This window comes from Oenanthe melanoleuca, chromosome 6 (assembly GCF_029582105.1).
Source record: "Oenanthe melanoleuca isolate GR-GAL-2019-014 chromosome 6, OMel1.0, whole genome shotgun sequence".
In the NCBI taxonomy this organism is placed as follows: domain Eukaryota; kingdom Metazoa; phylum Chordata; class Aves; order Passeriformes; family Muscicapidae; genus Oenanthe; species Oenanthe melanoleuca.
The window spans coordinates 15,698,890-15,715,020 of NC_079340.1; the positions used below are offsets into that span (position 1 = coordinate 15,698,890).

The following is a 16,131-nucleotide window of genomic DNA, read 5'->3' on the forward strand; positions in this document are numbered from 1 at the left end:
GTCCCTCTGTATGCTACATCCCAAAACCTTGCTTGTACCAGAGTGAAAGAAAAGATATTTAAGTCAAGAAGGTGATTGCATTGCACAGAGTCCTTTTGTGCCATGCTGCAGGTGTACACAACAAACCAGGAGGTAATCAAGCAATCTGTCCAGATCCAGCCTTTAACTAAGGGGTCAGGGAATGGGATGGAAAACAAGGTCTAATATGTATGCATGATGAAAGGTTGACAGTTATTTCATTGTGTGCTTCGGTGTGAAAACCACAGTGACAATGATACTGGAATGTGTTTCTCGTCACCACGAATACTTCACGCCAGGTGGAGAGACTTTTTACATGCATGAGAAATCCTGTGCTTTGGGGGCTGCACAACTTAAAGATGGGCCCTGGAACTACTTGTAAAAATCCGGTTCTCCCAGACAAGCTGTGGCAGAAGGAGATGAATTTATTTGCATGTGGTACATGCCTAAAGCCAAACAGCAGAGGAACACCTCTCCCAGCTGGGAGAGCTCACCTATGCAGAGCTGCACCTGCTCAGGGATCTGTCCTGCTACTGCATATTTTGGCTCCTGGGGAGTTTTTTGAAACAAGGCTCACATTTGACAAGCATCCTCCTTTGCAGCTGCAGAGCATCTCAGTGGACACTGTAGCAGTCATTTCAGGGAAGATCTGGGATTGCACAGTAGTAACTGGGGCATGAGGGAGCAAAACAATGGTCCAAACAACACAATAGTCTTTGGAGTCACCACTAAATGTATCTCTCTTGCTTTCCAGGCACCTAACTTAGGAATTGTAGTACAAACAGTCCTCACCCAACCCCCTCAGCCACCCTCCTTGGTGCGAGCAGCTCCCTGTGAGCTCATGCCTGACTTCTCTGCAGTACAGAAGTACCCTCTGCTCTGAAGATGCTTCCCACAAGCTCCAGGTTGACAGAGATGACAAGAAACATAGGATGCAGCTGTACTCCCAGGGGATCGAGAGACACAACAGCTTTCCACACTTGTGGGCTTCTTTGGGTGGAGAGTTTTCTCACGACTGAGGAAATTGATGCATCTATCAAAAACTAAGCTGATGCTGACTAAGAGGTTTTTTCTCTTCCTGTTACATCCTCTACAGCTCAAGAGGGAATTTCCTGCCCAGTTAAGATTTGAAGAACACATCCCACACTCTCAGTACATGGGTGAATGGGAAGGAGACCCAGCACAAGGACTGGCAGCTGCAGGGAAAGGGCAGATGTAGTGTGGCTGTAGTGTGGGCCAAAAGCCACAGTGGCCCCAGTCCCCAGGCCCAAGTCTATTTCCCTGCCTGGCTGGTTCCTTCCCATCCTTGTACTCTGCCCCAGGACAGCAATGTATAGCTCAGGCCCAGCACCCCATTCCCCTCACTAACAAGCTGGACTTTAAGGAAAAGGAGTCAATCTTCCTCAAGATTCCCAGTTAAATGGTGAGATCTGACAATACTCTCACTGCCAGGCAAGAGATGAAGCTGCAAGATGGAAGCATCTTTCCTTCCTTGCTGTATTGCAGCAGCAATTGGGTTCAACATACACAGGGAACATGATCTTTCCCATGTCAAGGGTGTTCACTAGGTTTAGACAAAAGTATATTAATAATCAGTTTCCCTTTTCTGCACTTTTTTTAAGCTTGGACACCAAAACCAATCATCACTTTTGTTTCCTTCCTGTGAGCTGATTTGATGAGGGAATTGGTGGTGTCTGCCCTCTGGAAGGTTTCACTGCTGTTCATAATGTGAGCACAAAATGGTAAAATCTCCCTTCGGGTAGATGCATTTACACTGGTATAAAAGTTCTAAGCATGCTAATGGTTTTTTCTGATTCAGTGCTAAGCTATTCAAGTGTAAAACATCTTGATGCTAATATAGCAAATAAACCCGAGCTAAAAAAATACATAAAACACAGTTATTCTACTAAAACTTTCCAAGTGTAGACAAAAATAATCACATGCAACAACTAGCAACAGCTTTGTGGATCCCTCTAGACTCTGAACACCGTCATATATTGTGTCAACACAGGGCATTTCCAATTTAATTATCAGTTTCATACACACAAACACACCCTCTTGTGAGAGTACCTAGAGCATTGAAATCTTGTGCTCATTGCCAGCCATTTTCATGTTTGCCTAGCCCACGGCTAGCGTACTTGTCTTGTACACATTCCAGGGGATATTTTATTCTTGTTCAAAAGCTTACTGTCAGTGGGTTGTTTTATTTATTATATTTGGTAACAGAGTCATTTCTGTTGGCCTCAAGCATTTGTTGAACACAAGGGGGTAAACCAAGCTTAAAAAGAGCCATCTTGAGACTCCTTAGGAACTTTGATTTATCATACACTTTGCTTACTACAAATTAGATACTTTTCAGAACACCTTGGGCTGAAGCTATTTATGAACATCAGCAATATAGCTTTTTTCCTTCTCCAGACTAGTTATTAAAAAAAAGAGTCTCCAGGTACTATAGGAGTGTGCTCAGCAGTGTGCAAAACAATGGAGCTCAAAGGCAGAAAGAAAGGAGAGTGCAATAGTGTACAGGCAACAGAGCTGAAGGTAAGAGGCTAATTCTGTCCCCAGAATTCATTTTGCTTTGCTATTGTATTCATGCTAAGGCATCTGTAACTACTCTACTGCTGATCTAATAATTTAAGTCTGCCCACTGCAGCTGGGAGCTGAGAGGGGAGCCCGAGCACAACAGCATGTCACACACCAAGCACACAGCACTGTCTCAGTGCAGGAAACAGGGACCTCCTTCCCCAAGGGAACTTACAGCTTTCCTTCTCACCAGCCCAAAGAGCGTGGAAAGCTTGGCTCTGTCCACACAACAAACCACACTCTTTGGTTCCCCAGAAAAAGAGGAATAGGTACTGGGTGCACTGTGAGTGCCTGGAGTGTTTCAAGGAAATCATATGCAGCCCACAAAATACTCTATTTCACTGCAGTGGGAAGCAAGAGGGGAGCAGTAAAATCCTCCCAGCCTGAGGAGAAAATATGCCTTTTGGTGGATGACACAAATTTGCGAGCAATTAATGATTAAATACAAGAGCAATGTGGTGGGAAAAGGGGCTAGTTAGACACCCTACCTTTAAATTGTGGCTGGTGCCAAACAGCAAACTCCAGTGACTGCTACAACAAAAAGTGGATTCACCTTAGTTGATACTTGGCCTGAAGCGTGTTGCAGAGGCACAGGAGGGCTGGTGCTGCAGAGCAACGGGGCAACTGGACCGACCTCCCCTGACAGCTCCCCTCTCACTCACTTTCTCATGGCATTTGTAGCACCACTCCGTGACCTGCTTGGGGCCACTATCCTATGGACAGCTGAAGTCCATGGAATTAGGCCGGTTTAACCGGTGGAGCAGCACATTTTCTCCTGTGAGTGCTCATGTCAGCAGAAGTCAGGATGGGGGAGCAGTGCAGGCACTGGTGCTCTCTTAGCAAGCAGAGACCCTATATAGGTTATGGGGCTGCTTGTTGTAGGGAACTTGTACTCCTTAAACCTAGCCTAAGAGTAATTTCCCACGTTTCCCAAGACAACACTCCAGTGGGCTCAACCATGCCCAGGGCATCCCAGAACACTTCATGCCTGGCTTGCATGTTTGGAGTTCACTCCAGCAGGATGACACTGCAAATCTGCCCATGGCAGCTTGCACCAAGGACAGTGCTGACACTTCCTTCTCACCCTTCTTACCCAGCGCCAATGACAACCAAGGCAGTTTTGCATTATGAACACGTAACGTGCAATTTAAATAGAGAACAAGAAAAAACCTGAAAAGAAAAGAAAAAAAAAAAAAAAAGCAGCAAAACCCAACAAACCCTCTCTCCTCCCCACCCTAAACATTCCAGCCTTCCCTGCCACTAGAGAGGGGAGTTGTTTATTGATATTATGCAAGCACTGAAATAGTTTTCTTTTTCTTCTCTCCTATCCTTTCCCCCCCCTCTCTCCCCCTCTCTTCTCCAGGGGTTGCAAAGGTAGTCCAAACCCCTGCAGTCATCCCGGCTTATCAGCCACAGGAGATACATTCCTCTGGGCTGCTCCCTTTATAAGTCGCTGCTGGCCGTGCGCCCGCCCGCCGCCCCGCAGCCCGCGCCGCCGCTCCGCGCTGCCCGCCGTGCCCTGAGCGCGCCGCGCCGCTCGGGAGGCTCGGCAGCGATGGCACCCCCGGCCCCGCGCCCCGCCCGCCCCTGAGGGCGGCTGCTGCCGGCGGCATGTTCAGCTGGCACCGGAGCTTCACCCTGGGAGCGCCCTGGAGGAGAGGTGAGTCGGCCGCCCCTCCCGGGACAGCCGGCGGCTGCCAGCGCCTCCCCAGCCCCGCACCCCCGCCACCCCCTTCCTTCCCCTCGATACTTAGGACAAGCGCATCCCGGCCCGCCCTGCTGCCGGGCCCCGCCGGCCGGGCACCGCGCCGCTGCCGCCCGGCCCCATGCTGCGCTCGCTGCTCTCCGGCTGCCTCTGTCCCCTCGCAGGTAAGGCTGCACAGCCCCTACCCCGGCCCGCCGGGACAAAGATCGCCCGAAGGAACCGGTCCCGTTTCCTCTTTGTGGGCTTATTGCGCCTTGGTAAGCGTGGCAGAGTTGGGAGAAGGGAGCAGGGGAGGCTGGAACGCTGTGCTCCGAGCGGTGCGTGCTGCCGAGGGACCGGCCCCGCTCCCGGCACCGCGCGGGCCCGGTACCACCGAAAGGCGGGTCGGGGCTGCCTCCGCCCGCCACGGCACGGGCAGCGGACATCACCCCGCTTTCTAGGCTAGTGCATCCCCGGGCTCTAAGTGTTTTACTTGCTCCTGTGCAGATGAGGTGACCCTGGCAGCAAAGGCAGATATAGTCCTGCAGCTGATCACCTATAACTTTTTAAGCCTCTGTTGTGCAAACAAATTATGTGGTCTCAGTATGCCTTTTTCAGGCATACTAGGGCCACTGTATTTTATGCCTTAGCCAGAGGTGCAGGCTTTGAGATCACAAGCCCCGTGTGGCAGAATTCTCTTAGCATCCCTGCTTAACCCTCAGCTTGGTTTGTGGCAGCTGTAAACGAGATCGGCAGGTTCTGTCTCACTGGCATCACTGCACCGTGTTGGTTTGCTTGGCGTGGAGGTGACTACAGGCATGGTTTGTGAGTGTAAATGTAGTGTGCAGTGCTACAGCAGGACTGTAAAAATGTTGCAAACCCATGTGTTTGGGGTGGTTATATCTCCTGGGGTCCTGACTTTCCATCATTTTGCCAAACTCCTGCCTCCTTGGAGTGCTGCAGCAATTGTTCCCATGGAGTCATCAGAACTGCCAGATTCTTGGGCATCCACTCAGGTGCTCTCTGCTTGGATTGTGCTTCCCAGCTGTCCTGGTCTGGGGCAGCTACTTAGAGCTTAGTGTAAGCTGGAGCCTCTGTGAGGTGCCCCAGAGTGGAACTGTTGCCATCAAGGCTGCTGAAGCACGTTGTTCTGCCTGGGCTCAGTCTGGAAACTGCTACCCAAGGGCTCTAGAGCGATGCTGCTGTGAGGATGTGCCAGCATCCCCGTAAGACGTGCAGGGTGTTTGAAGGTTTTACCATATGGTGGAAACTGCTCCTTTTTGCCCTGGATGTAATTCGACCATGAACTTGTTTCCACTAATACATATGGAGCAAACGTGATGGCAGGGTTAGGAGGTGAAAGGAAGCTTGCTCTTCCACATGGAAGTGTCCCTCACCACCCAGACACAGCAGTGTTGTTTATGGGGGGGGGTGAAAGCTTTGGTGGGGGAACAGAGATATCCTACAGAGAGAGCACAGAGGGATCAAAAAAAGGTTCATCTAGAATTTATCCAAATAAGGAACAACAGCAGCACTCTCTGATCACCTCAGCTAGAAAAAGGCACCAAATATTATGTGTGTCCTGATCTGGATGCCATCTCTATTCAGAAATAGCATTCTTGGCTCTTGCTCTCACTGCAACAGATTTCAGACATGCCAGAGTATGGTTACACCTGTCCAGTGCTACCTTGTTTGAGCAAAAGCAGCTCTCCAGGGTTTTACCAAGGGTCAGCAATGGCTACTCATGAAGAATGGGTTCACAGCAACCTTTCTAATACAATTCTCGAGTTCCTTTGGCTTTAGTTGAAGAACTGGTGTCTACACGGCCTTGGTCTTTGGGGCTATTGAACAGTTGTTTATCCAAGCTTATTATAGGCAATAAAACCTGAATTACTACATACCTGTCATCCCTGGGGGGCACGTTCCATCCTTGCAAAGGGCCTCTTGGCTCCTAGTTAATTTCTGGCTGAATAATCCTCTGTGATATGAAGCAGCCTGCAGATCAGATGTACAAGGAAAATATCTAAATTAGACACTTTTTGCCAATGTGTGATATATTTGTTTCTATTGTTTTAATTTTCTGCTCAGACATATCACTGAGTTGTGTGCTAAATAATGTTTTGCTGTTATAGAGGGCTGCTCATGAAAGCACTGTTTCCTTTATTTAAGGTTTTGAACCTTTCTTTTGGAGGAACACATGTGAATTTCCAAGGAGAAGGATTTGCAGGTCATTAGCAGCAGTCGTCATCTCCCTGACAAAAATCTCACAAATAAGCCCCATAGGTGATTGCAGGGGCTGAACCTCTTCCCTCTCCTCGCCCCCAGGACTATATTGCAGAGTAGGGAGAACTTGTGTGCTGATCCGAAATTACCCCTGAACCTCACTGGTTCATAGACACAAAGAAATAAGTTGTAGTGTAAATGCAGAAACGAGTGGGAGCAGCGCTTTAGCTGGGGCTATCGCACAGGGTCAGGTGCTGTTCCCAAAGCTGGTGACCGCCAGCTTACACAAGTGACTGATAAACCGGGGGGTGTAGGGGACCTGCTGTGCCCCAGGACTTTCTGCCAGAGGTCACTAATCTATCAGACCTGTCGTTTGGTTTCAAAAACTTCACAGGTCACTTGCAGTGAATTAGGAGCAAGCTGTAAAAGTGTCAAGTGGCCTCTCTACTTGGAAATCCATTTCCTCTTTAGTTCACCCAACTATATCAATCAGTAAACAACCAATCAATCTCCCTCTCATTCCTCCTCAAATGCCCGAAAAGAGCTATAATTATCTCCTCTTTTGTAAAACATAGATACTAAAGCAATGATTGTCTCCTCAGTCAGAGTCCTTGAACCCTGTTATCTTTCTCTCGGCATCTGCTTTATATGGATTTGTCATTACCAGCCGCAGCTGTGGGGCCCTATAGCATTTTTGGTCACATTACCAAACTACGATCCTAAGGAACTTCACGCACTTAACTAACATTGAGACTAGAGACCACCTTGGAGCCAAAGGATCTAAGTACTTTGTGCTTTTTGTTCAAAGACTAGCTGAAATCTCATCTTTGTCATAATTATTCCTTTGCATTCAATATTTTGAGCAAATTAAATTGTATATGTATATTCATGAAATCCACGTGCATTTCACTTCTCCAATTGGAAAAATTAAAGTTAAGAGAATTGGGTCTATCATGCAAATACTGTTAACACATGGAAGCATGTTCCCCTGTAAATGTGAATTTTTCAGTCGCAACTCCAGTTAAAAAAAAAACAACAAAACAAGCAAACCAAGCAAAACAAAACAACAAATACCCGACCTTTCCTCTGACAGTGATTTCTAAGCCTTCACAAGTTTCTGCTGCTGTTGTAACTGATGCACTGAAGACAACAGACCCTGCGATAAGCTTTCTGTATTAAATTTTCAGCTCGTGATTATCCTGATTATTTAGGAGAAGCCTTGCTCAGACCGGGCAGCCCAAGATCCGGCAGCACACTCAGCATGCTGTTTGAAAAGCGCTGGTGCAGGCAGATAGTTTGCAGACTTTTGGTGGCAAGTAGCACCTCTGCCATTGCCAGGACTGGGATCAACAGTCCAGGGAGTCGGGAGATCCCCACCCAGTGGAAACCCCATGGCAAAGCTGAGTGGAGATAGACTTTTCTCACAGAGGATCAGTTGGTGGTGGTTACTCATTTTTTGGGGTGGGGACTTTTTTTGTTTGTTGGGTTGGTTTGGGGTTTTTGGAAGCGTAATTCAAGTCTTGTGAGCATTGAGGTCCTGCCTGAGCCCCCAGGGCTGTGCTGGGGACAGCTCTTTCCAGCCGGGGAGGTGACACGGGGAGGTGACACGGCTCCCGCAGCCCTGCCTGGGGGCTGCTGAGGAGGTGCCAGCACAGCCCCAGCGCCCAGCCCCACCCTTCTGCACACGTGGGGAAAAAGTCATCAGCAAAAAATGCCTATTGTTTCAGAAAGGAAGTGACCCCTTCTCCCTTAAATGCTGGGAAATTGAGATCTCATCATTGGTGAGAAAAAAACCCACCTCTTCGAAATGAAAGGGAAATACCACCTGAGCCGTCCTGCCAGCAGTGCTAGAGAACGTGGCACAGTGACAAAACTGAAGGAGACTTTTTGTAAGGGAAGGAAGGAAAATGAGGGAGTGCAAGGACTGAATGGGTCATGAGTTTGACTCCGGTGCACTAGTCACTGCTGTCTAATGATTCTTCAAAAGGTGACAATCATCTCGTAGTCTGTTACTTGGAGGCCACAGCCCCATCACAGAACCAAACCTGCACAGCAGGGTTTAATCCTTGGCACAGCTGGAGCCAGAGAGGAGTTACTAGGCAGGTTGTGTTCCCTATAGGATGCTGAAAATCCTTTTCTGGCACTTTACACATGCACCTTACTCCTGCACTCAGGGCTAAGCAGACTAGCTGTGCAAAGTCCCTGCTACTCCAGCAGCCCAAGTCATTGGTGATGCCCTTTATTTGAGGTGGCACAGTAAAGCTGGAAAATACTGGCCTTATGAACTGCAGTGTGTAGGATGCTCCATGTCTTGTGGCATGTGTGGCACACAGTAGCAGGGAGAGGCATAGATTCTCTGAGTATCTCTGGGCTGTTCATCCTGCACAAGCCTGCCAGCACCACCCACTGTGGATGGGTTTGCTGTGCACATGGACCTTGCTGCAGTTTTAGAGACAAGCAGAAGGCTGCCATGGCTCTAGCTCTGCTATCCTTTGTAAGACTGGGGCAGATGGAGATGAGCAAAGCTTTGGCTCCAGTTGTGCCATGTTTAACAGAGATTCTCCCCATACCAAGTAGCCTGAAAATCAGGACAAATATTTTAAAACAGGTGGGCAGAGACTGGAAGGGAAGAGAGCAGCAAAGGGCAGTGCTGGTATGGAATGGCTCTCTGCCACTGGCTGCCAGTAGCAGCACTCATTCCACTGCCAGCCTGGCCTCTTCCTGTCCACCAGTACTTCCATTAGTTGCATACATCAGAAAAGCATGTGCTACTTAATCATGGCATACTTAAGTCAGTGCATCACAGGCCACTGACCCTCTCAGGGATGTAGCAGAGCTTAACAGGTCTTGCACTGAAAGAATTGCCAGTGAAACACAGCTTTAGCCACAGGCATAGATGCAAAAATGAAAAAAAATCAGACGTGGGTTTCAGTACCTTGGAGCACAGGGATTTGGATACAGACTTTGGCTTGGTTTACTAGAAAGGGGGAGCTTTTGCAGGAATTGGTCTTAAGCAAGATTGGAAATGTGTAGGAGTTTTTCCTAGGCAGTTGTTTGAATTCATCTTGTGCATGAACTTACTTGGGATAAAGAAATTGCTTGGAAGTAATTTTATGTTTAGGTATCTGCCCTCCCTCTCCTGGTCAGAGATCTCTGTAGTAACACACCAGGCTGAGTCCTGGCAGCTGCTAGATATTGTGCAACTGGAAAAATAACTTAGAAATAACTGGGAAAAAAACCTTCCTAAGAAAGGGAAGCCTTGGGACAGGAGCTGATGGGAGGGTATTTACATTTGAAAGATTTAACTTTCTCTAGTTTCTCATTAGGCTATGCTAACTAAAACATAGAAATACATTAGAAAGCAATTCAAACATAATGCAGAGCAAAGTTCTAGAGACTTAGGTGGGACACATCTGTTCCTTTCACTCCCTTACAATTACCCCCAGGTATTAGCTAGTTCACTGTCACCACCTCCTTGTGAGTTGGGAAGCAGTCTGATTCTCCAGCTTTACAGGCACAGGAAACCCAGGTTCCCAAGGCTACACTTACCACCAGTTACAGGCATATATTTCAATCCAGGGAACCCTGTATATATCTAGGGTGATTACAGAGCCATATAACTCTTTGAAAGGGCTACTAGGCAAGCAGCACAAGCTCCCCTGAGACAATGTTTGGCACACATATTGAAGATGCTTCAGGAACCTGTACTGATTCTGAAGCTTGCACACAGAACTCCACTCCTTCCCTGGCTGCCACACCAGTGTACCAGCCAGCTTCCTAAAAGCTATAGTATTTGCTATCTTACCCCTACCCCAGAGGGGTGTGGAGAACCAGTCCAGGGGAAAAGAAACAAAAACAACAACAAAAATCTTGGCTGAATTCCCAGAAACAGCAGTGTCAAACCTGGCTGGCCTCCAGTACAAGTAAATGCATCTTACCATTGTTAATGCCACCGTTCAGCTCTCTGAAATTCTTCACACCTCTTTTCAGAAGCCCCTGTGCAGGACTGTTTGCAACCATACCCCTCCAGCACACTCCCTCCAGTGCCAGGCAGGAATTATCTCCCTTCTTTACTTCACCCAGGGCCTCTGGTATTGCTGAACAAAGCACTCACAGACCAAGCCTTCAGCCAAAATTAGCTGACACAATTCTGTTAAAGGCCTTGGAAATTAGTTCATTTATAGCAGTTGAGGGTCTGGATAATTTTTTTTTTTTTTCTTCAGTTGTGCAGATGAGCTTTAATTGCACCATTCTGGTATTTGTTAGCAATATGCTAGAAAGAACTGAGTGTTTTTGTATGCCTCTTTCGAGATGTGTAGCAGGAACAATGTTGGTTGGAAGCCCCGTGGTTTAGAGTCTATAATCCATTTAACAGTGAGGAAGAAGAGAGACTGTTCTGTCAGTGAGGTGCAGCAAGAATAACTTGAGTTTCAGATCTCTGCCTTAATCGTTGGAGATCTTTCTGCTACTGCACAGATGACCTCACTGACCATGGAAAAGTATTATTGAATGATTGAGGACGAGGTGCCCAAGTGTGTTGCAAAATCCTTTGAAACTGCTCTGATCTTGTGGTAGGAGGATGATAACATTTTGCCTCATCACAGGGTGTGTGAAGAATAAATCAGAGATGCTCAAACACTGTGGTTTGCAGGACCTGACAGTGCTGAGAGCAATGGTTTGCAGCCTAGAACAGATAAACAATTTTTGTGAAACATGTTGCTAGTGACCACAGTACAGGGAGAGCAAAGAACTGTTGTTGGCATCAAGGTGGTCACATCCCAAAGAGGGTCAAAGATTTAAAGATTTCATCTTATTTTTTATTTTTTTTACTCCAGCCAAACCTTCTTGTTCACATTGCAGCTTTTGTAGTCCTAAAAGATATGCAGTAAAGCATCTGACATCTCCTTCTGTAAGCAGCAAGACCTCATTTTAATATGCTGCTTCCTGATTTTAGACAAAGCAATATTTGTGTAGGCCAGGGTGAAACCAGTTAAGCAAGAAAAAACAGGGACAGATTGAAAGAAGAGAGAGAATCTCCAGTCAAAGGAAAACATGGCATGATTAATAAGTGAGAGCAATCAGTCTGTGGGAAAGAGCTACCATTGCATACAGCAATTCCTGGTAAGAGTGACAGCTGTATGGTTTGTTCTTAAAAGTTGTAGGAATGCAGCTGCACTCCTGACTCTCGGTGGTTTTGTTGGCCAGCTGGGGTAGTGATGCCATCAGAAGAGCCTGTAAACCTTGTATTTTTCATGCAGATACAATGTTTTGTCTCCAATCAAAGTGACTCAGTTCCTCCTTCCAAGACCTGGCACCCAGCTCCCTCTTACAGCTGGTGTTTTGCTGTATGGGAAGCTGCAAACCAGTCACCCTGTTCCTTGTCCTCAGTTCAGGGTCCCTCATGCATATCCCCAAAGTAGAAGAAGAACAACAGAGCCCAGCACAGGCAGCTCTTGATGAGCTTGCCTTTGTAATGTCTTTTTCTTGTCACCCACCACAGTCACATCCTGATGTTGTATTGCTGAGGTCTGGCACTGATTGTCCCAAACAGGGCTCTTTGCACTGGGAAGATGCCTGTGAATCCTGCTAAAGGAAGCAGTGCAGTTCTGTATATGATAAATGAATCTTATATAAGGGGTATTAGCACTATGTACCACAAAAAAAGCCCATCAGATTATTTATCAATGACTGCCCTTTATGAAAATCCAGTGTAAAATATTAATTCAGTGGGTTCTATGAACAGTAAAGGGCATGTTTCAGTGGTATCCCAGGAAATTCTCAAGATCAAATGGAGGGAATTCAAATATAAGAGTTAGCTTGTCCTTAATGAGTAAAAGTCTCCCTTGTCTAAGTACATTGCAGAAAACAAGCTGGCAAGGTAAAGCTGGAAGATGGGTTATTTCTGAAACAGGGAGCTTTCTGGGTTGCCACAAAGGAGAGCTGCACAGCAGAGCTCTCCCTGATCCACTGCTGGTGGGGTGGATCCCAGGCTTTCCTGCCTGCCTAGGGACATTTGCATTACCGGGGGTGAGTTTGTAAAGCTGCTGCTGGTCTGATTCAGGCAAAAAGAAAGAGGAGAGGGCAATGAAGTAGAAAGACAGCCAGAAAAGTGTCCGCATTGTAGCACTCTGGATTGGCCCCTAAGGGAAAAGATACCAGAGAAACAAGTTTTGTTCTGCATCAATTCTTGGTTCCAAATCCACCAACATACGTATTTGGAGCTGAGATTTACAGTTTGCTAAAAGGTAGATGCAGAACTTTCACACTGGCTCTCATACCATCATGGTCCAGAAGTCTGCACTATGAAATACTATATGCAGAAAAACAGTAAGAAAAACCTGGGAGTAGATCTTTTACTCCTGAAGATCAGCCTTTCATCCAGAGACTGTTCTATCACATTACTGTGTAAAATAATTGTGATTTGAAAACAAGTCTTCTTTGTCCTTGTGCAAAAGCTCTTGAACAAAGCTGGCCCCATCTCCTTTGTCTTTACAAATCAGGTAGGAGTTCACTTAAAGACATTAATTCATAGCTAAAACCATACAGGGAGTGAAAAATATCTGCAGTGCTTTTTACATTTGCTTTTCTTATCAGAACTTGATTTTTGCCACCTGTATGTGAGCAGAGAATACTGCAGAAAATACCAAATAGTTTGCAAATTGCTTGTTGCAGTCCAAACCATTTAAGCCATTCCCAAATCATTTAAGCCTGTGGGAAGACTGATTTCATTTTACTCTTTTTTTCTTCTAATTGAGAATACATTTAATCGGAAAAATGTTTGAGCCTTAAATTAATGTCTATCAGGCTGAAAAAACATGTACATCTCTCCATCTATATGCAGATAATTACTAAAAAGTCACCTGCCTACGTATGTTGTTTTTGCCTATCTATCAAATCAGAATTGTGCTTTTATGAGCCCCCTGGAGGACTCTGAAGCTATGAAACACAAGGCTTTTGTTGCAGCAAAGCCTGCAAGAAAGCTTCGTATAGCTCAAGAAAAACAAATCAGGGCTGTCCCCCACTACTGCCTTGGTATAGCAGTTTTACATTCCACATCCCTCAGGGGATGCATTAGACACTGAGTTTTGTGGCCTCCTGTGACCTTCTACTTGTTTTCTTTTCAGCAGGTAAGAAGAGCCCACCTGCTGAGGACAAAGTTGTGCTAACACACATGAAGATACTGAGCAATGAAGGAATTCAAAACCCAGGGTTAATCCCAGAGGCTCCAGCTGACACAGCCTGCACAGCAGAGTCCCATCTTCCCGGTGCCAGTCTCCCACCAGACTGCCTGGGACGTCCAGGTGCAGCAGGTGCAGCAGGTGCAGCAGATGCAGCAGATGCAGCAGATGCAGCAGATGCAGCAGATGCAGACTGTGTGGATGGCTCAGCAAGCACTGACTGTGTAGCCACCCTGCCCGACCTCAGCGCCTTCGAGTCCAAGTGCCGGCTGCACAGATTCTCCAAATTTGAATCTGAGGACTCAGGGGTCGAGCTGCCAAGCGGTGCTAATTCTCCATCAACGCCCACGGGCTCAGAGAAGAGCTTTGTGCTCCACAGCAGAGACTCATTTTGTGACTCAGGTGTGCTCAGCACCTCCTCTTCTCCAGAAATTGACCATCAGTTAATGAGAACATGTAAAGAACATGCCAGACAAGTTAGCCTCCAAGATCCAGAGAGCAAAAAGCAAGCTGATTACTACAGTCAGGAGGCGGATGCTGTGCAGGATCCTACAATTTCCCTTGAAGGCTTCAATGTCCCTCAGGAAGAAAGTGCTGATGAACATTTTGACCAAAGTGACAAGCAGCCTCTGGAAAGGGAGCCTATCCCAGAGATGGACCTTTCCAGGGAAAGCACTCCTTCCACCCCAGGTCCCACAGAAGAGCCAAAGACAATTGCTGACAGTTTCCCAGAGAATTTTGGCAGCATGCAAGACCTTCAGATCCACGAACATCAGCTGAAGAAGTACCCCACCAGTGACAGTCTGGATGAATACATGGATGAATGCTGTAGGCTGAGTGAGGTGAGAAACACCTAAATTGAATCTTAAATCTAGGCCTGTCCAAACACCCCAGTGAGTGTTCAAGTCCTGTTTGTCACAAACTAGACACATCTGAATGAGTTTAGAATATCTCCCCTGAAAAATGTAAGCCGTGAAAAAAATGGTAACTGATTTTTATAATTTATTTTCATACCAGTAAAATTCTGAATTAATTCATAAATATCAGGTCTGGGTAAGAATGACAAATTACTCATTGAGATCTGGCGTTTCTAAAAGCCCTAGATGAGAGGATGGACTTGATTCTGGTCTCAAAATGAAGATAATGAAGTTAGTCATCATCCTCTGATGCGGTGGGGGTCAGAACACAGGTTTATTTTCAAGACCAGGTTATTCCTGTCTCTGGGAACAGCTGGCTTGCTTTTGGGGCACTGAAATTTGTAAAGAATTTGTCTAAGGGTTAATTCATGTCTGTCCAGGTATGTTGTGTCGTGTTGAGTCAAATGTCACAAATGATGTATGAGCAGGGAGCTAATTCAGAAATTCAGATTTTTGTTGGGCTGGAGTTGGAGATGCCATTTTAACTTGCCAGTGTAGCTGTGATGGACCAAACTGCAGAGAACCAATTTCAGCAGGCTGTCCCACTCCATACTCCCTCTCTTTCCCCTTGCTGGGTACCCTATGCCACTGACAAGAACAAAAAGCCCTTCTGTACCTTCTCCCACAGCAGGTGCTGGTAAGCGCTCCCCCAGTTCTTTGCCTGAAGCCTCTGAAGTGCAGAGAGATCACTGCCTTGCCTGAATGGCAAGTGGGTTCCAGGAGCCAGCAAAGCAAAGATCTCAAAGGGGAGCTGATTCTTGACAGAGAGACAGACCAAAGAGCCCCATGAGCAAAGGGAAATGAGAAAGGCTAGGTGAAGAGGGTCACAAACACACAAAGGCATCAAGTGGTGCCTAGCGGGGATTTTTTGAGGGGGCATTCATAGTGGCAATAGTGATGAATTGGAATTGGAGATGGGTAGGAGGAAGCCAAATAACAAATGATGTGTGCTGTGCAAATAATTTAACCATGACCTTGCTACCCTGAGAAATCAGGCACTGGACTTCCTCTCCAGCATGCCAAACCCTCTTGAGCAGTGAGGAAGGTCAGAATGTCCCATCTCTGTTAACATTGCATATAAAGGCAGTACAAGCAACACATGATCCATCTAAGCAGTGCTTTCCTCCCCAGAGCCATCTCAGACATGGCAGAAGACAGAAGTCTATTTTGCACAGATCCCAAACAAACCTGGCCATTTGGCAGAGTTCAAAAAAATATGAGAGCAGCAGAATCTGACCATAAGGAGACTTCATAAAAAGTTACCTAAATTCTCTTTTGCAGAGAGTTTGCAGCCAGATTTGTTCTTGTCTGACAGCTCTGTATGCCCATGAAATTCCTTTAAATCCTTGGTGAAATGGAGCCTCAGTTTCCCAAAGCAAATAATTTAAATAAACAAGAGAATAAATTAGAAAGAAGCTGAAGAGGAAATGAAGCTCTTGGTGGCTTATCTCCCCTCCTTTTTAATATCCTCACTGGCTGAGTGCTAAAGCTCTGTGCCCTAGAGCACTTTTCTTTGTTTTTTGAGCTG

At 46.5% G+C, this 16,131-nt stretch overlaps 2 protein-coding genes across 9 annotated transcripts in view; one reads left to right on the plus strand and one right to left on the minus strand.

Moving 5' to 3' along the window:
* The first annotated feature begins 4,070 nt into the window (after window positions 1-4,070).
* LOC130255066 (uncharacterized) overlaps window positions 4,071-16,131 on the plus strand; it is a 29,945-nt gene continuing 17,884 nt past the window's right edge. For 2 of the 8 annotated variants that reach the window (XM_056495380.1, XM_056495381.1), the window contains exons 1-2: window positions 4,242-4,470; window positions 13,633-14,528. In XM_056495380.1, coding sequence (XP_056351355.1) covers window positions 4,428-4,470; window positions 13,633-14,528 — 939 coding nt within the window. In that variant the 5' untranslated portion in view covers window positions 4,242-4,427. Of the gene's footprint in view, window positions 4,471-13,632; window positions 14,529-16,131 lie in introns of all 8 variants that reach the window. The other 6 variants (XM_056495384.1, XM_056495377.1, XM_056495378.1 and 3 more) reach the window with 6 other exon arrangements.
* The window catches only part of ZP4 (zona pellucida glycoprotein 4), a 37,216-nt gene continuing 25,588 nt past the window's right edge, over window positions 4,504-16,131 (minus strand). Inside the window, exon 11 of the transcript XR_008840863.1 lies at window positions 4,504-6,280. The gene's annotated coding sequence lies outside the window, so the exon portion shown is untranslated. The remainder of the gene's footprint in view (window positions 6,281-16,131) is intronic.